At 40.2% G+C, this 20,663-nt stretch overlaps 1 protein-coding gene across 2 annotated transcripts in view; it reads left to right on the forward strand.

Moving 5' to 3' along the window:
* Positions 1-3,376: 3,376 nt before the first annotated feature.
* Positions 3,377-20,663, forward strand: part of LOC108671391 (oxysterol-binding protein-related protein 9) — a 30,728-nt gene continuing 13,441 nt past the window's right edge. For both annotated transcript variants that reach the window (XM_018158938.2, XM_047879901.1), the window contains exons 1-9: positions 3,377-3,503; positions 3,990-4,118; positions 4,808-4,888; positions 5,223-5,324; positions 5,503-5,613; positions 6,191-6,378; positions 7,189-7,357; positions 7,938-8,022; positions 9,281-9,347. In XM_018158938.2, the coding sequence (XP_018014427.2) occupies positions 3,405-3,503; positions 3,990-4,118; positions 4,808-4,888; positions 5,223-5,324; positions 5,503-5,613; positions 6,191-6,378; positions 7,189-7,357; positions 7,938-8,022; positions 9,281-9,347 (1,031 nt within the window). In that variant the 5' untranslated portion in view covers positions 3,377-3,404. The remainder of the gene's footprint in view (positions 3,504-3,989; positions 4,119-4,807; positions 4,889-5,222; positions 5,325-5,502; positions 5,614-6,190; positions 6,379-7,188; positions 7,358-7,937; positions 8,023-9,280; positions 9,348-20,663) is intronic.

The following is a 20,663-nucleotide window of genomic DNA, read 5'->3' on the forward strand; positions in this document are numbered from 1 at the left end:
AATGAACAGCAAGATTACAGTATGAGAAGACATGGTTGCAACGACAGAGTGATGATGTCAAAGTCGAAGTTAATATTGACAATTTGTTGAAATTTTCTAAGCATATTAACGGTCAGGTTAATAAAGCCAATAAACGACTTGGACTGATCAGACGCTCTTTTGAGTTCCTAGATGCAGAAGCAATGAAGCAGTTGTTTGTGGCTGTCGTGCGCCAAAACCTAGAGTTTGGAAACGTCCTGTGGTCACCAAAAGTTCCAGGCTTGAAAGGCAAGTCCTATGAGAAAAGATTAAAGATTATGAAGCTTCCAAGCCTCAGTTATTGACGTCTGTGTGGGGACCTCATTGAAGCATACAAGTATACTCATGGCTTATACAAGGTCCCAGAAGGATTACTAGAATTTGAAACAAGAACCAACACCAGGGGCCATGGCTATAAACTAAAAAGACAGCGTTGGAATACATCCATGCGACGAAATTTCTTCTTGCTTCGATTCACCAACATGTGGAACAGCCTCCGTGATAGCATCGTTGATGCTTCAAGTATGAACATCTTCAAAAACAGACTAGATGAAGCTATGCAGGAGCATGTGTTCAGTCTTAAAATGCCCAGCAAATTACGGACCAGGCAATAAGTCCATCAGCTATCTCAATCAATCGTCAGTTATAGAAAGATCGGGTTCTTAAAGATCAGGTTCCCTTGTGAATCAAGTCACGAAAAGTTCAAGAATTGGCAACAGGCCATGGGCCTATTTCTTCAATGCCAACACTTCTATTCTATTCTGTTACAAAATTGTGCATAGAATGTCATTGAATGAATTGTGCACTGGGCAACATAGAATGAAAAGTAATTAACCTTAACTAATAGTTATTTATCCAAAAAAAATTTGATGGTTGTCACTAAAATATTCCTTCCTGTTTCAGGTATGGTATGTTTTTTGTTATAGTTAATTCACTTGACCCAATTAAAATGGTGTGAAATTACAAGTTGTCCTTGATGCTTACAGATACAGAATAAATGCTATACAGCTGCTGAAATGAAGCTTGCAGTGGACAAAGTCATTGGAAATGCTCAATGGCATGTTCATGGATACGGTAATATCACATCAATGATATGGTAATAGATGGATCTGCTAAAATCATATTGTTGTAGGACTATATTTATCGTGCTACCAGCCACGTTTTGGGCCTGAGGGTGTTTGTTGCAAGGGTGTCAAGAAAACAAGGTATTGGTGATGGTCTCCACCTCCCCTTCAACCATCCCAAACCACCTTTTTATTAGACTTTTCCTTGTGTTTATTTAACAATTTATTGAACAACACAACAAGAAGAACCAGGTATGTACATTGAACAGAGAAGAAAAAAGAATAAGCACAAAACCGAGGCACATGGGTTTATAACCTCAAATAATGGTATTTTCAAGTTTGCCTGCTTTACCCAGTCTGAAAAGCAAAAACAGATTAACATGATAACCTAAGGAGTGCTCTAAATCCATAAAAAATATCTGTTACATTAACTTTAGCATGATTAAGTTACTGTTGCATATCAAACAGTGAGCACTCTACTATGACGTCAAAACTGAAATTGATACATACTTTTGCTTTAATTTCGTACTTTAATTTCACATTACATTGCATTTCAGGAGAGGGGGGTTTGCAGGACCCATAGTAGGAAAATCCTACTTCCTTGCAATATCACTGAAATTGGCTTCCCACAACAATATTAATAAAGGAAAAACATGTAAAAGTCATTTATTCTAGATCTACATCATCTACAAAGGAAGAGGAAGACTTCAGAGTACTGTTTGTAATGGATGAGTACATTTTGCATGCCTCAAATGTTTTAAAATTGAGTTTTATTACAAGTATCCTGGATTACCTCATTTCCAGGGGTATTTCACTACACTTTTATTTGTGTCTGACACCTTACAAGTAACATATGGAATTTTTGGAAATCCCATACAATAGCCCTTGCAAAGAGCTTTAAAATGAGCCCAAACTTGTTTATGATAGGTATGTTTCATGGTAAGTAGTTATTAACAAAAAATGCTCAAAACCGTCCCTTATTACCCCGTTTGATGGTATTTTTTATCAATTAAAAAAAATGTTTGCAATACGTAATTGGAGTTCTATCTTAACCAATACTACCATATATGACATACAAGCTGTCAATAAAGGTGCTTATACACCAGGCGAATAGTTGCGTCAACTAGTTGATGCAACTAAAATTTGTGATGATTGATGTCTTCAGAGGCAAATAGCTGTTGCATTGCATCCAGAGTAGCTCAGGTTGTTTCTAGACAGTCTAGCGTGCCCAGTAGCAGCTCAGCCACTGTACTGAGCACAGCTGCGTTGCTCTCTCTCTTGCCCACTGTAGCGCACACAGCTTTGGAGCTCTTGCTTACCTCCACCATGCACACATTTTACTTGACAACTCCCAACATCGCACTGGTGCTGGCGCACTGTACTGAAAACACTCTCCTTGAGTATAGGTTCTCAGCCTGCAAAGCTATAGTTAACTCAAGTAATCAATGCAACTAATTGCCCTGTATATAAGCACCTCAAGCAACTGCTATACTTGACTGGCCAATAATAAACAAATAGTACTGGGCCATCAGAATTTCTCTATTGCCAATTAAAATCTAAGAAGCTATGTTGATTAGCCTATGCTAGAATGTTGTGGTATAGTTTTGTTTACATAATATAGGCAGTTTATTTGAAGACCAACAACATAAGTGCTTTGGCAATGTTAGTGGCATTGAAGGTAGTTTATTGATGACCAATAATATACATATACATACCTACATAAATTATACATGCGTAAAAAGGTTACAATGTTGATCATGATGCAGTGTTAGGTGCATCACTAGTTTCAGGTTCATAATTTTGTCAGTACTTTTGAGTATTTGATACCAGGTGGGTGGATAAACAAGATCACCACCTTGATAAACAAGGTCGCCACCCAAGAGGGTGGATAAACAATGTCACGCATGCCTTATAGAGCACTTAATGTTAGCTGCTAAGTACTATTTGGCCAGAGCCAACATCTGTTGCAGAATCCTGGCTAGAAGTGCATTCCAGATTACCTCTTTGACACAGGCATGACAGAGACTGAAGATGTGGCGAGGACTTGAGTACTCTGATGTTTGACTTGACTTGAGGACTTGAGAATTCTGAGGACTTGAGAACTCTGAGGACTTGAGAACTCTCTGACCCAGCATGACTTGAGAACTCTGATGGAACACTTCCCATTGATAGGATATTTGTACCAACATCAAAAATTACATTGGCAATAGAAGAATATATTCCATCTGTTGTAGATTTAACTGATAATTGAATTTGAATTTTATTTGAATTTTTTATCTTTTTTGCCAACAGTTTCTTTCTGTTTTCTATCAAAGACCAGAAATGGAAGGCCCTTTAAGCAAGTGGACAAATGTCATGAAAGGGTGGCAATATCGTTGGTTTGTTTTGGATGATAGTGCTGGACTTTTGTCTTATTACACGGTAAGTCAAGATATTTTAGCGTTTGTATCTTTAAATGCTTTGATTTATTGCATTTTCCAGAAATATTTTATTTATATCTATCTAAGCTTTGTAACAAGACAGTAAATAGGTATGCATTGATTTGAAGAATATTATAATATCCAAAGAATACAACAAAAATAAAACTGTTTCAAAGTTTTTGAAAAACTGATATATTTTTCTGTGTATTTTTTTAACTATTTGGTGGAAACCTGTAAAACAAATTATCCTGCAAGGTCTAAATCTTCTTCAAAATATTCTTGAACATTCTTGGCTTTGATTGACTATATAATTGGCATTTTTTGAATTTCCCAGCAAAATTTTTAGGTGTGTTATTAATGGAAAATTATAGATTAAATTTAATTGCAAGTGTCAGGTATAATATTATATCATTCCCTATTGTGTACATTTTATTTATATTTTTTCCCTTTTAAATATGCATTTAAACAAATTTTTTTTATATTTCAGTCAAAGGACAAGATGGTGCGAGGTGCTCGTCGAGGCTGTGTTCGTTTACGTAATGCAGTTGTTGGCATTGACGATGATGATGACAGTACCTTCACCATCACAGTTGATGCTAAAACTTTCCACTTCCAGGTAGAACATTACTTGTTACTCTGTGATAGCATAATTTTGAATGTTGTCTGTATACAAAATCAATTTACAGTAGTTTAATACTCGGTTCTTATAACATTAGGTGCAATAACTGCTGTTGATGAAACAATAATGCCAAAGAACATCAAGCAACTTCATTCTTTCCTTTGCTTGTGTTCATCTATATTATTTAATTTATCATTTCCATGCAATATGTGTTCCCTGAAATTTCATGTACACAATTTTATTATTTATGGTAGCATGGCTGAAAAATAATTTCTCTATTTAACCCTGTACTGCCATGTGTCACTCTCCGGGTAGAAAACTTTCAACTTGAATTGTACATTAACTATTAGGTGTAGCAACCTCAGGACGTTTGTACACAACAGAGAACATTTTTAAGTTGTCGTACATGGCGGTAACCATCATCGCAAGTCATTTTGCGCTCACTTGAACGTATTCCTTTTGGGAACTAGGCTTGTGACAGTATTGCCCTGGTTACTATGTCAGGTTGTAGAGGGTTAAAACATTATGGTAGGAATATATCATAGTATGTTATTATAAGGATACCTAGTATTATTTAATGTACGTACATGTTGTGATGAATAATAAATCTTTGTTGGCTAAATTCAATGCATTTATTAATTGGTCTTGAATTTGGTTCTTAAAATAATATTGATGGTTTTCTGCAGGCTCATGACCGGGACGAGAGGGAGACCTGGATAAGGGCTCTAGAGGACACCATCCTACGTCATGCACTAGCCATGACCAAAGTGAGTCATGTATAGACTTCTACATCTCATTATTTACTAGAAAACTTTCATCCATTATAGCTTGTAGAGATGATTATTTTATTAGGTTAGGGTAATTAAATTTGTGAGTTTCCGAGTAGTGATGCTGCTAATTTTTTGAGCAAAAATAAATATTGAGGCTGCTCTCATACACTTGTGTTAAAATAATTTGCTATAGCAGAATTAATATTTCTCATGCTATCATCACAGTGTATTGGGTATATGTAAAAATCATTTTATTTTATTGCTGACTCTGAAGTATGTATAAATTGTAACTTTATATATATATTTGGCTATTGTTTGCATCTTTTGACAGCGTTGGGACCCCTCGCGCCCGCCTCCCACCATGGCAGATTTTGACAAGAAGCTCACAGAGAGCGACGCCTACCTGCAGCTGCTCATTGACCAGGCTCGTCAGGTCAGTGGGGACAAAACTTCCAAGGCATTTTGTGATGTTTCTTGCAAAGACTGCAGTGAGAGTACCAATTCATAAGCCTTCATAATAATACTGATTCCATACTCAACTTATTTTTTGTGTTCTTATTATGCATTTGTCATTAATTCTGATGTAAGTGACTGCCTTATTTGGTGTTCAGCTCGAGCGCCACCAGCCCAGTGATGAAGAGGAGCGTCGCCGCTGCCTGCTGGTGCTGGACAAACTCAACACGCTCCTGGAGACTGTCAAGCACGCCATCGTCTTGCTGCAGGTCTTTGCTGTGCACGTGTTTTGTCTTTTCTGTATTATTCTTAACTATTGAGTGATAAAGCTATCGTCTTGCTGCAGGTCTTTGCTGTGCACGTGTTTTAAATTTCTGTATTCTTAACCATTGATAAAGCTATCGTCTTGCTGCAGGTCTTTGCTGTGCACGTGTTTTGTCTTTTCTGTATTATTCTTAACTATTGAGTGATAAAGCTATCGTCTTGCTGCAGGTCTTTGCTGTGCGCGTGTTTTAAATTTCTGTATTCTTAACCATTGATAAAGCTATCGTCTTGCTGCAGGTCTTTGAAGTGTACGTGTTTCGTCATTAGGCTGCATTATTTATAACTATTGAGTTGCTCCATAGTTATTTATTATGAAAGAAATAGCTGAAATGAAACAGATAACTTGCGCATAAAATTAATATATTTAATAGCATGTCGGGAATGATGAGGCTTTATTTTTAGTTTATGTTTTTGTTCCTAAGTAACTTGTTGACTAAGCTGGTTAAATGAAGCCGCTTAGGTGACATTTTATTTCACCTATAGCCTTCATTTTTGCTCTCACTCAAATCACGTGCTTTACAGATCGCCAAGAACACAGCGTTCCCTGCCAACGACGTGTACCAGCCCTGCAACGCCCCCAGCAGCAGAAGCCTCCCTGCCCCTGCTGCTGACCTCATCAGGAAGGCGGGCAGCAGCGGCAACGTCTGCAGCAGCGGCAACAGCAGTGATGATGGAGCTGTAGTCGTCAGGAGTGCCTCAACACGATCGCGGTACAAATGATCACATTCAATAGAATACTTGTAATATATTGGCCAGATTATTTGCTCATACTATAGCATTCTTACAATATTTTGGCCAGGTTATTTGCTCATACAATAGCATTCTTACAATATTTTGGCCAGGTTATTTGCTCATACAATAGCATTCTTGCGATATTTTGGCCACGTTATTTGCTCATACAATAGCATTCTTGCGATATTTTGGCATGATTATTTGCATTTGAATAATATGAGATGGTGCTGCTGCGGTTAATACACTAGCAGGATATTTTGTGTGTGTGGTGCAGTCATGTCACCGTGAGACTCAGTGTTGCAATCATAATCATTGTTCTGTATTTTCTGGCTGCAATATGAGTTTCTTTGATAATTATCCAGTTTCGCAAATGTTCTTTCATTTTGAATGTCAATATTGTTGAAATGTTGGCCTTTAAGTTCAGGGATCAGAACTCTGGATGGAAGCTGTTTGCTTGGAAGCTGTTTTAACTGTGAATGGAACATTCCGTGTTGTGATATGCATTAACCTTGTAGAAGAACCTTGTCAGAACTGACAACAATTTTATGTTTTGTCTAACTTTTTAGCAAAAAATAAAATGGACAGGTGACAGCTTATGATATTTTATTCAACAATTAGCTGAAGCTAGTTAGATGCTGAGTCAAGTTCTCATATTGCTCCTCATAATTGACTAACCACAAATTTTTACTCGACCAGAGAGCCGAATTTTAATGCGTGTTTACCGCATAATTCTCATTCCTGATTTCCATGCCCACCTTGCACCTTATATTTCCACGCCTGCGCCCCAGTTGTGGGGAAGGCAGCCGCGTCCTCCCCGCGGGACTCACGGCGTCCCCGACACAGCGGCGCCTCGCGCGCCCCGCCGCGCACGGCCGAGCGCCGCCGCCCGTCGCCGACGACGCTGACAGCGACGACCCCATCAGCTTCATGGCCGAGCATGTCCTGACCGGCATAGAGGTGAGGGTCAGGGGAGATGAGGAGGTGGGGGGTGAGGGTAGTGAGATGAGGGGAGGTTGTTGAGAGGTGAGGGTCGTGAAGTGAGGGTAGTGAGAGGAGTGAGGTGAGAGTGGTGAGGGTAGTGAGATGAAGGGAGGGTGGTGAAGGTAGTGAAAGTAGGGCTGTGAGGTGAGGGTAGTGGGGTGAGGTGAAGGGAGGATGGTGAGGTGAAGGGAGGATTGTGAGGTGAAGGGAGTAAGGTNGTAAGGTGAGGATGGTGAAGTGAAGGGAGTAAGGTGGGGATGATGAAAGTAGTGAGGTGAGGTTAGGACCAGGGCGCGAGCAGGCCGTGGCTATGAGCAGAATTAACGCTGGACAGTCGCTGTGCTTGCAATAGAACGACGTTTTAATGGTCTTACTTGCCCATCGTAATCATTAGTAAATAGAACGATCCGACAATTTATAATATAAATTGAGCAATTGCGATCTGTGCATGGCGTTGAAGTTGGGAACAGGAGAATAACTTAGCATTGGAGTTGCTCCAACATGGCATTGGAGTGTCCAACAGGAGAATAACTTAGCTATCCCTCCGTTGCACCAGGTGGGGCGAGAGGTGCTGTGCAGCGCCTCTGTCAGCGCGCGCTGCAACCTCGACGACCTCACCTCCTCCAGGAGCCTCCCTGACGGTGAGTCCTGCGTCCTCTGATGTAGTAGCCAGACGTCGCTCTGCCGGTGAGGGTCATCCTTTTTAGCGCATTTTCTCATTTGTGGAAAAAATGCACTATTGTGCTCTCCATGTTCGTCCGTCTGTCTGTCTGTCTGTCCGTCTGTCTGTCTGTCCGTCTGTCTGTCCGTCTGTCTATCTGTCTGTCTGTCTGTCTGTCTGTCCGTCCGTCTATCCGTCCGTCTGTCCGTAACTTCACGTTTTTGTCGGCGAGGAAATGCGCTCTCTGTCACTCACTGCAGTGAATACTGAGTTATATTTTTTCATCCTTCACAGTGTCAATGCCAGACATGACTAGGATAATAAGTGCCATCCTTCAATTATCCTCCCAAGCCAGACTCGTCCTGAACAGGATAATGTGGAGACGCTTCTTGGGGTAACTCTAACGTTTAGCTTCGTCAAGGATGTATTCCTTCAAATTATCGTTGATATTGGTCATGGATTTGATCGATGGAATATCCATCTCTGCCAGCTTCATTAGGTGTGTATGAATTATTCATAATTGAAAAAAATTTGTGTTGAAAATTCCATTACAATCCACACATCTAAGGAAGGGAAGAAGTTTTCTTCTTGAGTTAAATTTCCCTTAATTATTTGCCATTCATGAAATAGAATTAATTGAGTTAAACTTGTTCAGATATTTGACTATATGAGATGATTTTGTTTCCACTGAATTTAGTAACGAAGGGAAAATATTAAGGGCAAGATATTGCCAGCGTAGGTCACGTCCGAATTTCTGTTACGACCACGCCCGGCCAGACCACAGTTGTGGCCGCTTAATTATTATTATTGTTGTGGTCTGTGTCATCAAGTCTTGAGTTTAGGTGCAAACGCAATCGTCTCTAAAAGTCTTACGGTCTTTTCAATTTAGCAATTTAGCTAATTTGATGTATGTATTCAATTGAGTCTTCTTTAAGGTAATAATTATAATTTTTCATGTTCTTTACAATATGGCTAATTCCGTGTATATATTCAATTGAGTCTACTTTACGGTAAAAAGTATAATTTTTCATGTTCGTTATACCATATGGCTAATTCGGTGTATGTATCCAATTGAGTCTACTTTATGGTAATAACTATAATTTTTCACGTGCTTTACAATTTGGCTAATTCGGTGTATGTATCCAATGGAGTCTATTTGAAGGTAATACGTATAATATTTCTATTTTAAAAGAATAATACGAAAGTGTTAAATATGCGCTGTTTGTTTACGTGCACAGTGCCGGTGACTTCGTACTCAAGTTCTGAAGACGAAGACTTCTTCGACGCCGACGACTACACGCCTGCGTGAGTATACAATACATGTATATCTATAGAAATATTCAAAATAAACGCCTGCTTTAGTGTTCGTTATAAATATTCCCACGGTTTCCATCTGAACGCTGAGGTTCTGTTATACAGAAACTATAATTGATGTGCTCGACGAAGTTCGAGAATGGCCCCCGCAACATTTTCTGGACACGCATACCGTATCAGAATAAAAAAGCCTGGTTTTCCGTGGTCTTTGTGATGGTCCTAGTCCTAACGTTACCGCGCTCCTCCAACATCATGGTTAAACTATATAAGGTTGACAGAGGTGGGCAGTAGCGCGCTACATGTAGCGGCCGCTACATTTTCAGTAGCGGTAGCGGCGCTGCATTTAAGCAATTGTAGCGGTAGCGGTAGCGCGTGCTACATTTAGAGCATGTAACGGTAGCGGAAGCGGCCGCTACATTTCGAAGTAGCGCTGCCCAGCTCTGAAGGTTGATCCACGAGAAGTTCCGTCTTTCAGTTCAGCTTTCTTGTTACGTCTCTGAGATCGAGAAATATAGACAATCCGTCATTCACATGACAGATTGGTTGACTGGTTTGAACGCATTTCGGTGATTGGTTAATACCCGTGACGTCACTGATATCAGTGACGTCACAGGCGAACAACGAGCTACATCCGCTAAAATGAGCGGCGGATGGGTCAACCTTACACTAGTTCAACCATGCTCCAACATAATCTCGTCTCTCAGGAACTAAATTCATTTTTGATGCGGTGTTCACGGAATTTTTGATTTTGTGCTTGTGAAAACTTACGTTCAGTATGCGAATACTTAATTTAATGCATTTACCCTAGTTCTTCTGTCGTATAATTCACATTATTCGGTGTTTCATATCTTGGCTTGGAAGAAATTTGTGAACTATCTAAGAGGGTTAAGATTTGTCACTGGATGTCTTGCATTGACTCGCCTTGGACTCGCCACTCTGGGTTGCCAGATGAGCTTTGGGTCTGAAAGCCTGAACAGTATATGTGCGCAAGGTTAACGGTTTTAAATACCTGAAATTTGAAATTTTCCTGTTGATTTCAAATGGGTCCGTTTCTAGCCTTTTTGTGAGCGAAATTGGCTTTTTGCTCTTGGCTCCATCTGGCAACTCTGTCGCAGGCTCGCACTTCACAGCTCGCGCCTTAGTGTTTAGCTAGACGCGGTTGTGTGAGGTTATGCGTTGGCTTTGCGCTCCGTTCGTCTTCGCGTCATCAGTGAAACGAAGTGCTATTTCGTTCACTATAAGTTTTTTATCTCATTTTAATTCGAAAATATTCTAGCATCTTATCTTTTTTTCAAATGGATAGACGTTACTGCTGTTAGTCAAAATGTGCCCCTATATTGAGAGCTTAGTTCAATCAAACGTTCTCGCTTTGCACTGCACCAGCTCGCAGTACAGTGCACCAGCTCCCGGTGCAAGTTGTATTTGAAGAATTGATTTCTGTTTGATTGGCCAAATAGCTAATCTTAGTTTCCGTCTTAGCTCTGCATTTTTTGAGAACATAATATTTACTCTATTACCAAATTATATGTTTGTTAATTTTCTTGGTAGTGTAATTAGCCAATCAAATCATGACACGAAAATGTTCATAATGCCGTGGAAAATGCAATGATTACATGGTAAGGTCTGTCATCATGTAAATGCTATGCTGACGACGCAATGTTTAAATTGATACTATAACACTGACGACGTAACCAGCGTCAGGGAAGCGTGCTGCGTGCATCACCGATGACCCTGACCTTTAATTGATGAGACTCATGACACTAACTCGCGCCGCTCGCATGAAGCCGTCATAAGCTTTCTCCAGTGATTATCAGTGCTTGTAGTTTGTACTGCCATTAGTCCAGCCTAATTATTTATTTACCTAAACCTAATGCTTCAGGCTTTAATTTCAAAATGTGTGGGCATGTTTGACGATGCTCAAGTTAAGTAATGTTCTGATTTGACCTGTACTTGCGTAGCTTGACGGAGCCAGCCTAAAACTTGTTTATGCAATTTCTACGCAAACTGAAGTGTAACTTTCTATAATGACGTCTAATATTCATGCCCACACCATCTTCTCAAGACAACGTTGTTTCTGAGATGTGTGGATCCGAGCAATCGATCCACATCGCTAAATTTGAACTTCTGCAGATTGCTTTACATTTTCTTAATTTCCGTCGGATTGCATTGCATTACTCGCGGATATTCGGCTCCTGTTTAGCAAGAATCTGAATTCATGGAATTATTTTGCGGATGCCTTTAGCCTGTTCACAATTTTAATGCTTGCGTTCCTGCTATCGCTGTCATTGATGTTTCTTTGATGATCGCTTTCCATATCTCATTATAAAAACTTTGATTTCCGATTAAGATATTTTGAACTTTCCTCCTCGTAAGAATATTTTTTTAATGATTGTAAAGCACAACTAACAGATGCGCACAGCTGCTCTCATTCAAGGTTGTGCGCGATTCTCTTGCAGTGGTGAGATCTGAGGCTTCCAATGTGTGCGCTGGAGCTCGCATATGATAGCTCAATTTGTGCCCGGATGTTGAGAGCGAGCGCGTTGTTTCCTCCTGACGCTGTAGTGTGGCTTAATAATAATATAATAACCTGGTAATAACCCTTAATAACCTGGTATCATGTCTGCCTCTTGACTGGTCTCACTCTATAGGCACTCTGTCATACAGTGCGCTGTTACGAAGATGTACTATGTTCAATGGTAATGCCATGTCACGTCCGCGTCAAACTTCTGCACCATTCTGCATTCTACATTTTGCATCCTCATACTGCATCCTACATTGTATCCTCATTCTGCATCCTTATACTGCATCCTACATTCTTATACTATGTCTTGTGTTAACAGTAATGTTGTATCGTTTCTTTCACTGGGCCATTAGGCTGCGTGCTTTGCTGCTCTCGTGAAACTCCTCGCTCACAACCACTACTGTTTAGGTCGCCACTGGTAATTAGGCCTGAAGTTTAGCAGCGCCATAATTCTGTTCAGTAGCCGAGATACCTAGCGATGCATGATGTACTAGAACTTCCTTCTGTGCCGGCTGAAAATTAATAAGTAAGACAAGAAGAAAACATTAGTGCTCGTCCAATAATGTGAGGCGCGTGTACATGAAGTGAAGCATTGTTCTGGAAAAACATCTCTGCACTCAGCATTTTACTGCGCTTTTTGTACGTCAGGGTTTTATTTAGGTCGGTTATACAGGGTGCGGCGTGGGAACTTACTCTTTTAAAAAAATCACAAAGTAAAAAGTATTAAAGATAGCGTTTTAATTCTTTCTTTTTTACAAAGAGCTACATTTAAAGTTTCGTTGGGTTTACTTACAAGTTTAATTCTTGAATATTACATCTTGTAGGTGACCTCCATGCTGTTCAATACATTTTGTCTAGCGAGATCGNCGCAACTGAACTGAGTGGACGAAAAACTTCATAGCCCGCGCACCATATTGCGCATGGCGCCACCTTCCTAGGACTAATGGCCGCCACGTGGCGCGCAATTCAAATAAGTAAGTTCCCGCGCCGCACCCTGTAGTAAACTTCTTTTATCATTATATTCCCTTACGACATCCGCAACCTGGCCGTGAGGGTACTGTAAACTCCACGGAAATTGCGGCAAACATTTAAGTATCTTTGTCTTGATCATCTATTATGCCTTCGCTTTTAATTGGAATTCTCAGCCCAAAACGCTCAGGAATGATTGTTAAGTTTCATCTGCTTACATGCTTTCGCCAATAAACCGTCTCAATCTTGCAGAATAAAAAGTCGTTAGGTCTGTGTGTTTACTTCTGCTAGAAAATTTCATCTCTTTAAAGTTTTAAGTATAAATTATTTTAATTAAACATTAGGTTGCGTTTCGTATTGTATTTCGTAGCTGATGGAATATTTTAAGAGTTTTCAATATTAGCCTTGCCTTATATTTTTTCTGGGGCACCCTCGAGTGAATGTTTGTGCGGCACATAATAAATGTTTGAGAACACATATTAGAGAAGAGATGTCCACTAATATTCATCGCACTCTAGCTATTTCCTTGCTACTCCTTCATTGCACATCTTCTCTCATGCCACTCCTTCATTGCACATCTTCTCTCATGCCACTCCTTCATTGCACATCTTCTCTCATGCCTCTCCTTCATTGCACATCTTCTCTCATGCCTCTCCTTCATTGCACATCTTCTCAACCCTCGTTCCTGCCGATCATTCTAATATATTCCTCCATGCTGCTGCTGCAATATTATAGACGCCTGTCATGGTGACGCCTATATTATTATATAATAATATAGGCGTCACCTATAACATATAGGTATATTATAGACGCCTGTCATGCGCGGCGTCTACACCACTAAAGTACTCCTCCTCGAGCGCTCTCAAGTCGCTCAACTTCTGATTTTTCGATAAAAATATTCGGGTTTTGTTACATGGCTGTCTCGTGGCTCTGATTGGAGCCATACTGCGTTCTAACGACCTATACCCTCCTAACGATCGCTCTTATGGCTTGAGTGCGCTCGTTTTCTTTTGGAGAAAAATTAAGTCGATGCCTTCGTGTGCCACGGACTGCGATAGCAACGGAGTAGCGAGAAGACTTCTTTGTTTAAGTTGACGAGCTAATGTCACGTGTGTGTTTAACTGACTAGTCACTTTTTACGAGTAAGTAAAGACTGCAAAAGTCCTGTTTGAGTGCAGAGTGTCGGCAATACTACGACCGTGACAGCGACGATCAACAATAGTTGTACATCAAGTGCTGCAATTATTATGTGCCTCATAGATAGCTTTCTTACTAATCACGTACAGAATCTCTAATCTCTTGATTCATCAAGTGAACTTCATTTTCTTGCGTGTCATAATCCTCTTACAACATCCGCGACATGTTCGTGCATGAGGGTGCTGTAAACTCCACGGTAATTGCGGCAAACATTTAAGTATCTTTGTCTTTATCAACTACCTTCGCTATGGCTCCTTGTCTATGTTGATATTTATTAATTTTTCGTTGTTTACTTATGAAGTATTTATTAGTTGAATTTACCTCAAAGAGCAACTTGTAGGTAAGCTGTTGGCCGATGACACTTGGCTGAGCTCCGCAGTCTCGGCGCGCCACGAGCGCACTATCGACGCATCGTAACTTTACGACCGTCTTTAACTCGCAAATCGCAATACACATCTCTAACTCACTGCTCTTTTCCCTAATCTGAGTATTGGTTCGCTGATTTACTTACGACGTCGTAATTACTTGCGAACGTCCGTCGTATTATTTCAATACTTCTATTGCGGACCTGCCTGCTGCGGTCGCCTAGACCCTGTTGAAGGATTACATTAGCAATCCTTCTCTAGTAATCCTTGGCTCACTGACCTGACCAATCACGTAAAGAGAATTAGATATTATATCTTGCCCTGCTGGTCAAACTGGCTATATCCTAATGAGCGCCGCAATTATTGACTTATATCATAAGATGGAACTGTTTCCTTTAGTTCAGACGCTGGCTGATGTGGTGAATATTGGTAACTAGAGGACGTACTCAGACCTCCTGTTCCTGTGCAGCAGGAGTTCTCAGTCTGTGGTACGGGAAACTCACGGAGTGATGAACGATTTTACGAGTATTTATTATCACTTTTACTTAGAAAAAATATATTCTACCTACCAAAAGATAATCCTGTAACGATTCGCCACAATTGAAAATAATGTTTGACGAGCAGTGCTGCAAGATACAGCGCAACACAACTGTTCGTAGCAGCCCACCTTTTAATTAAACAATTTAGTCAACTTGTTCAATATTACCAATCATCAACTCGTTGAGTAAAATTATATGCTATTAATAGTACATATTAGCAGCTAATCGATGGTATTTGTAGTACGCGGCGACAACGGAAACTTAATTGGTACTCTGCTGCAAAAAAAGTTCTAAATATCCGCTATACATGATGTAATAACTAGCAGGACTAATGTCCGATCTTAGAGAAATACCAACAGATTAACCAGGCGCTGCCTGGAATATATAAATTTTGTTAATCTCACTATTGTGAGTCGGCAGTTACATCAAATGCACACTCACGCTGCTGAATTCTAATTAATGTTAACAAAAGAATGCCTCTATTTCAACAATGTTTAACGTAGAATTGCTACGTTTGTTTAAAATTAAGAAGGATTTTCTGACCCACGAGTGTACGGATGCTCCTCATGTATGCGCGACAGTTCTGCGCATCTATTTAGTTATTATCAATATTCCGGGAATATTAATTTAGCTGCAGCTATCTCGAGGCAGGGTGGCCCAGTGGTTACAGTTCAGAGCACCAGGATTGGCGCAGAGAGGCGCGGGTTCGATCCCAGCTCTGCGCCAGTTTCTGGTCAGAATCGGCAAGGAGGCCGGGCGGTTAATTAAGCACAACAGAATTGAATAAGTGAGTTACGAGTTCGAAACCGCAACAAGCTGTGAATGTTCTGCGATGGCAAGAATCGGCGACTGGCTTACGGCCTATTAAACACTGAAACCGCTTTTTACATGCATTACATATATATGTGTATGACTACTAGTGCCACACTGGTCTGCTGCCTTGTGTAGTTCTCTTGGTCTAAGGCAAGCTCAATGTTTGCGCCCGGAAAGTCGTGATTATGTTTCCAGTAGTGACCGCAGATGCTGGCACTGGACTCCAATTTATTCCTAGCATTTCTTGTGCGTGGGTGTAAGCAGCGAAAGAATTTTGCGTCTGTCCAATGTTGATATTAGGTTAATTTTCGTACACGGATGACCTATTGCATCTTTTGCCGGTAGCTCCCACGTGCAGATCTCTTTTTTAAAAAAGATTAGCCAATACGGATGCATGCCTCCATAAAGGTCAGAAACGGGAGAAGCATCGTAGATTGTAGTGCTCAAAGTTTACGCAGTGACGACACCACCCAACCGTCTTTGGCCACAGCGTGACCGCTACTGCCGACCAAGGCGACCATCTCCTTTATATAGCCACGCTGGATTTAGTGCCTTGCACGCGAGACGAACTTCTGCTTCCATCCTTTCTTCGACTTGGTTAGATAAAGAAAGACTTTACAACTTTTCTATGCACTTATCAATTATTGTAGTGAAGCTGGTTGCTTCCTTGGGTTCTTTCCTAACAAGTGTGAGGTACTCTCCTTCAAGCATTCCTATTATTCAATAAACGTTTATTCAAACAGGTCTTAATGGAACAGTAAACATTAATACAAAAGAACATTATCAGAGGTACACTAAATATATACTCGTAGCGTTACAGATACAAATTACGGGTAGCGGTCTAGTGCTAGTAGTGAGGATTACTTAGATAGGATTTTCTAATTGATATCTTTAAAGTTATATGTCGCTCGTTTTATATAGTTTATTCTTATTAGAGGCAATGTTTTTAGTCATAGTGCGCGTGTAACAAGAAATTTATTTTCGTACTCCTAGAGTGTGATCCTCATGAAGTATGCTTCCTACAATATACCCAGTAATATTTAAACTTAATGTTTAAAACACGATGATATAGAAGATAAATGTGCAGACCTCGATTAATTTTTCCACTATAATAAAACATATATCGCTTGGCTGCTCGTCATTAATTCAGCGAGGATAATTCATAGCGTTTTGGTTATTATTTAATTTAATAATTATTATTTAGTGTCAAATACGTGGACGAGACTTGCAAGCCTCGCGTGCTCTCACATTGAATTGCAAGGCATTATTATTAACAATGTTTGCGCCCGAAAAGTCGTGATTATGTATGTTTCCAGTAATATCTTGATGTTTAACGTAAAATATATCTTGATTAAAAATAATATCTAATAATAATATCAACAATAGTATCATGATCTGCCTTGTGGAGTGTGCACTGCCCTGTGGTGTAACCAAGATGCACCCTTTGAAGCCTGACAGATTTGTTAGACCAAGCATATCCTGGTGACTTAGGGACTTTTTTAGCGCATTTTTTTTAGAAAAAGGTGATATTGTACTCGTCATATGTCCGGCCGTGATTTCACCACCACCGTCCGTCCGTGACTGTCACGTACGGACGGACGAGAAAATGCGCTCTCTGTCACTCACTGCAGTGAGTACTGATCTAATTTTTATACTTCAATGCTAAGCTGCTTCAGCAGCGCTGCAAAAGCTCTTGAAATTAACGGCGAGAGCAGTTTTTAGCTGAACAGTAATGCCCCGGTGAAAATTGAGGTGGTTATATTTCGTCTGAGAGCGTTACTGACGCGGTACAACTCCAGTTAACTGCTGATCAGTTTGTCAGAGAGTTATAGACGCTATAAAACTCCAGTTAACTGCTGATCAGTTTGTCCGAGAGCTATAGACGCTATAAAACTCCAGTTAACTGCTGATCAGTTTGTCCGAGAGTTATAGACGCTATATAACTCCAGTTAACTGCTGATCAGTTTGTCAGAGAGTTATAGACGCTATAAAACTCCAGTTAACTGCTAATCACAGTTTGTTCAAGTCCCAACTCTCCAAAACTCCAGTTAACTGCTAGATGCCGCCCAGCCTCTCAGCTCTTATATACGAGGCCCATTATCCCTTATTAAAAATGATGGTAGTGCCATCACCATGGCCGTCCAGTGGCACCCCATAAGCCTGGCACGAGGTTCTTCTTGACTCCACGATGGCCGCTCGTTCCAACTAACGAGCGCAGCAACGAACACAAAAGTCGCATTGGTGCTTTGATGCTCCTCTTTAAGCCTACACGCAAGATGTTTCTTCTTCGTAACATTAAGCGGTGATTTTAGTGTGGGTGTTTCTTTGATGTGGAATATAGTGTTTTGCTTGTGCATGTTTGAAAGTGATATTTTCAACGCGGGGTTTCCATGTCTTTACATAAGACTTCTCTTTAACTTCAATTCTTGTTTGTTTGTCTGCTACTAATCTTATAATCGATATTTAACACTCTTCTATCTGTCCAATCGATCTGAAATTTTGCACACTTGCACAAAGTCGGAGACAATGCTTGAATCAATTGACAGATAAAGTAATTTGAACAATGTAATTTTTTTTATAAAGAATTTAAAATTTTTTAAATTATTTAAAAATAAAAATAGTAAATTCATAGTTCATGTGTAACATCGGAGGCACTGGTCCCTTTAGAAGTGTTGTCTTCCAAAAATAATTTTTGAACGCATATTATTTACCTTTCGATCAGCCGCTGATCTGCCTTGTGGTCCTCAATTATGGAGTGTGCATTGCCTTGTGATGTATCCAAGATACGTGCCTTTCTTCCAAGAATTCGCATGTATCCAAGATACAACGTTCTTTTCTTCCTGTAAGCGAGGCCATTTGTACGACATAATTTTCTGATGTCTCGAATTATTCTCGAAGAAATATTAATTGGTGCGTTTAGAAGAAAATGCCCTTGCATATTATCTAGTGACCTTGTTTATTTAAACACTTTACCTGCAGATACATTAACCGTCGTGTGTGCTATTCATTTTTTGAAATCCAGGAACCTAGAGGAGCAGCCTGTAGGCAAATGGTCAAAAATACTAAAATTTTAGCATTTTTTAAATCTGTCTCAGCAACCACGCCTGGAGGCTAAGCCCTGGCTTACGCAGCTTACGTGTCTCGCTAGGGCCACTGTCATGGCGACCAATATAGCAGCTGCAGCCCGGCTCTAAAGTTAATCCAAGTGTGATCACAACTCCACGGCAAGGATTAGTTGCAGCAATATTTACGGCAAACCCTCCTGTGTTCCGAGAGATCAAGTCTCATCCCATTACACTTTCCTTCGTTGCAGGATTATTTACTCCTATCTAAGCTTCACGGGCACTTCCCTTTTTTTATACAGAATCATTCCTTCTATCTAAATTTCATTGCAGTTCATATCTATATTGTATGATCTATAAGATAAATCACACTTTCCTATGTTTGCGATTGTTTGTATTCCTTGCTTAATTTTTGTATTCCTCAATTTTTAGGAGGATATGATTCAGTGTAAACTTGGCTAAACACCCCTATGAGTTAAGTGGTCAATTGAAATTCTTACTCAATCATTATCGCAATCGAGGGCTTGAGACCAATTTGAAGATCAATTATGTTTCGCTTCCTTCAAGCCGCAAAAGATCTTACTGAGGTTTGTGAGTTGCGTGCTTGTTGTATATGGAGCCGCTAACACGGAGCCTGTTTTGTTCTCGCGGCTTTACGATTGTTAAGTAACATTACTTAATTAGTGACATGATGGAGTACATCTTTCATACTGAATGTTGGTTTGTACTCTTCTCTGAAGGACATTACTAACATCCGTGTTGCAGTTAAGTTTATTTATTGTTGTTTGAGCATTAAAGCATGGAGCATTTTAAACGTCGACGCTCAGACTGGGTCGATCAGTGAGAACAGCAAGAACGTCGAATAAGAAAAAGTGTACCGACCAACTCATCATCTATAAGAAGCCTCGATGTTGTTGCGGTACAAAACTTGACAGGCGTCCTGCCTTTATTTACATGCTTCTTAAACCAGCAATTTGACTCCATAAATTGACAATAGAATCTGGAAACAGTTTTGTTTTTGTGTGTCTGGGTCATATATGTATACTCGGTTTCTGAGTTATGTACATACATATATATGTTTCTGAGCTACTCTGACCTCTTTATGACTCTCGGCTGACTCCCCTCATGACACAGACCGCAAGTATGTTGATATGCTGTTATACATATTTCTTCCCTGTGCGTTAATCTCCAGTGAAGTGTGTTATGGACCATTGTCACGATTAGGATTTTACTCGTGCTACGCAGTAAGCTTACGTTATGGATGGGAATGAAGGACAACCCTCGTGCTTTTATATGTGCTCCATATTTCTAACCAGGCTCGGATTTTAGACGAGGTCCAGGTTTACTCTCCTGTCTGTGACGCTGACACACTGCTAGAAAAAACTGTGAAAAAACGGTCCCAATGGCGTTCTAGTGGCCGGTCGCCCCGGGAAAATAAACTGTTTCGGCGTCTTTATCAGATGTTTTACGGATTTCTAGTGTTAAATTATAATAAAAACGGCGACACGGTGTTTCTATTCACGTGCCGACCGGCCACTGAAACGCCGGTAATACCGTTAACGGTAAATTTTCTAATAAATAGTGCAGCTACACTCGCATATATCTGCGCTACACTCGCATATATCCATGCTACACTCGCATATACCCGTGCTACACTCGCATATACCCGTGCTACACTCGCATATACCCGTGCTACACTCGCATATATCTGCGCTACACTCGCATATATCCGCGCTACACTCGCATATATCCGTGCTACACTCGCATATATCCGTGCTACACTCGCATATATCCGTGCTACACTCGCATATATCCGTGCTACACTCGCATATATCCGTGCT

Source organism: Hyalella azteca, unplaced genomic scaffold (assembly GCF_000764305.2).
Source record: "Hyalella azteca isolate HAZT.00-mixed unplaced genomic scaffold, Hazt_2.0.2 contig4153, whole genome shotgun sequence".
Taxonomy (NCBI): Eukaryota; Metazoa; Arthropoda; class Malacostraca; order Amphipoda; family Hyalellidae; genus Hyalella; species Hyalella azteca.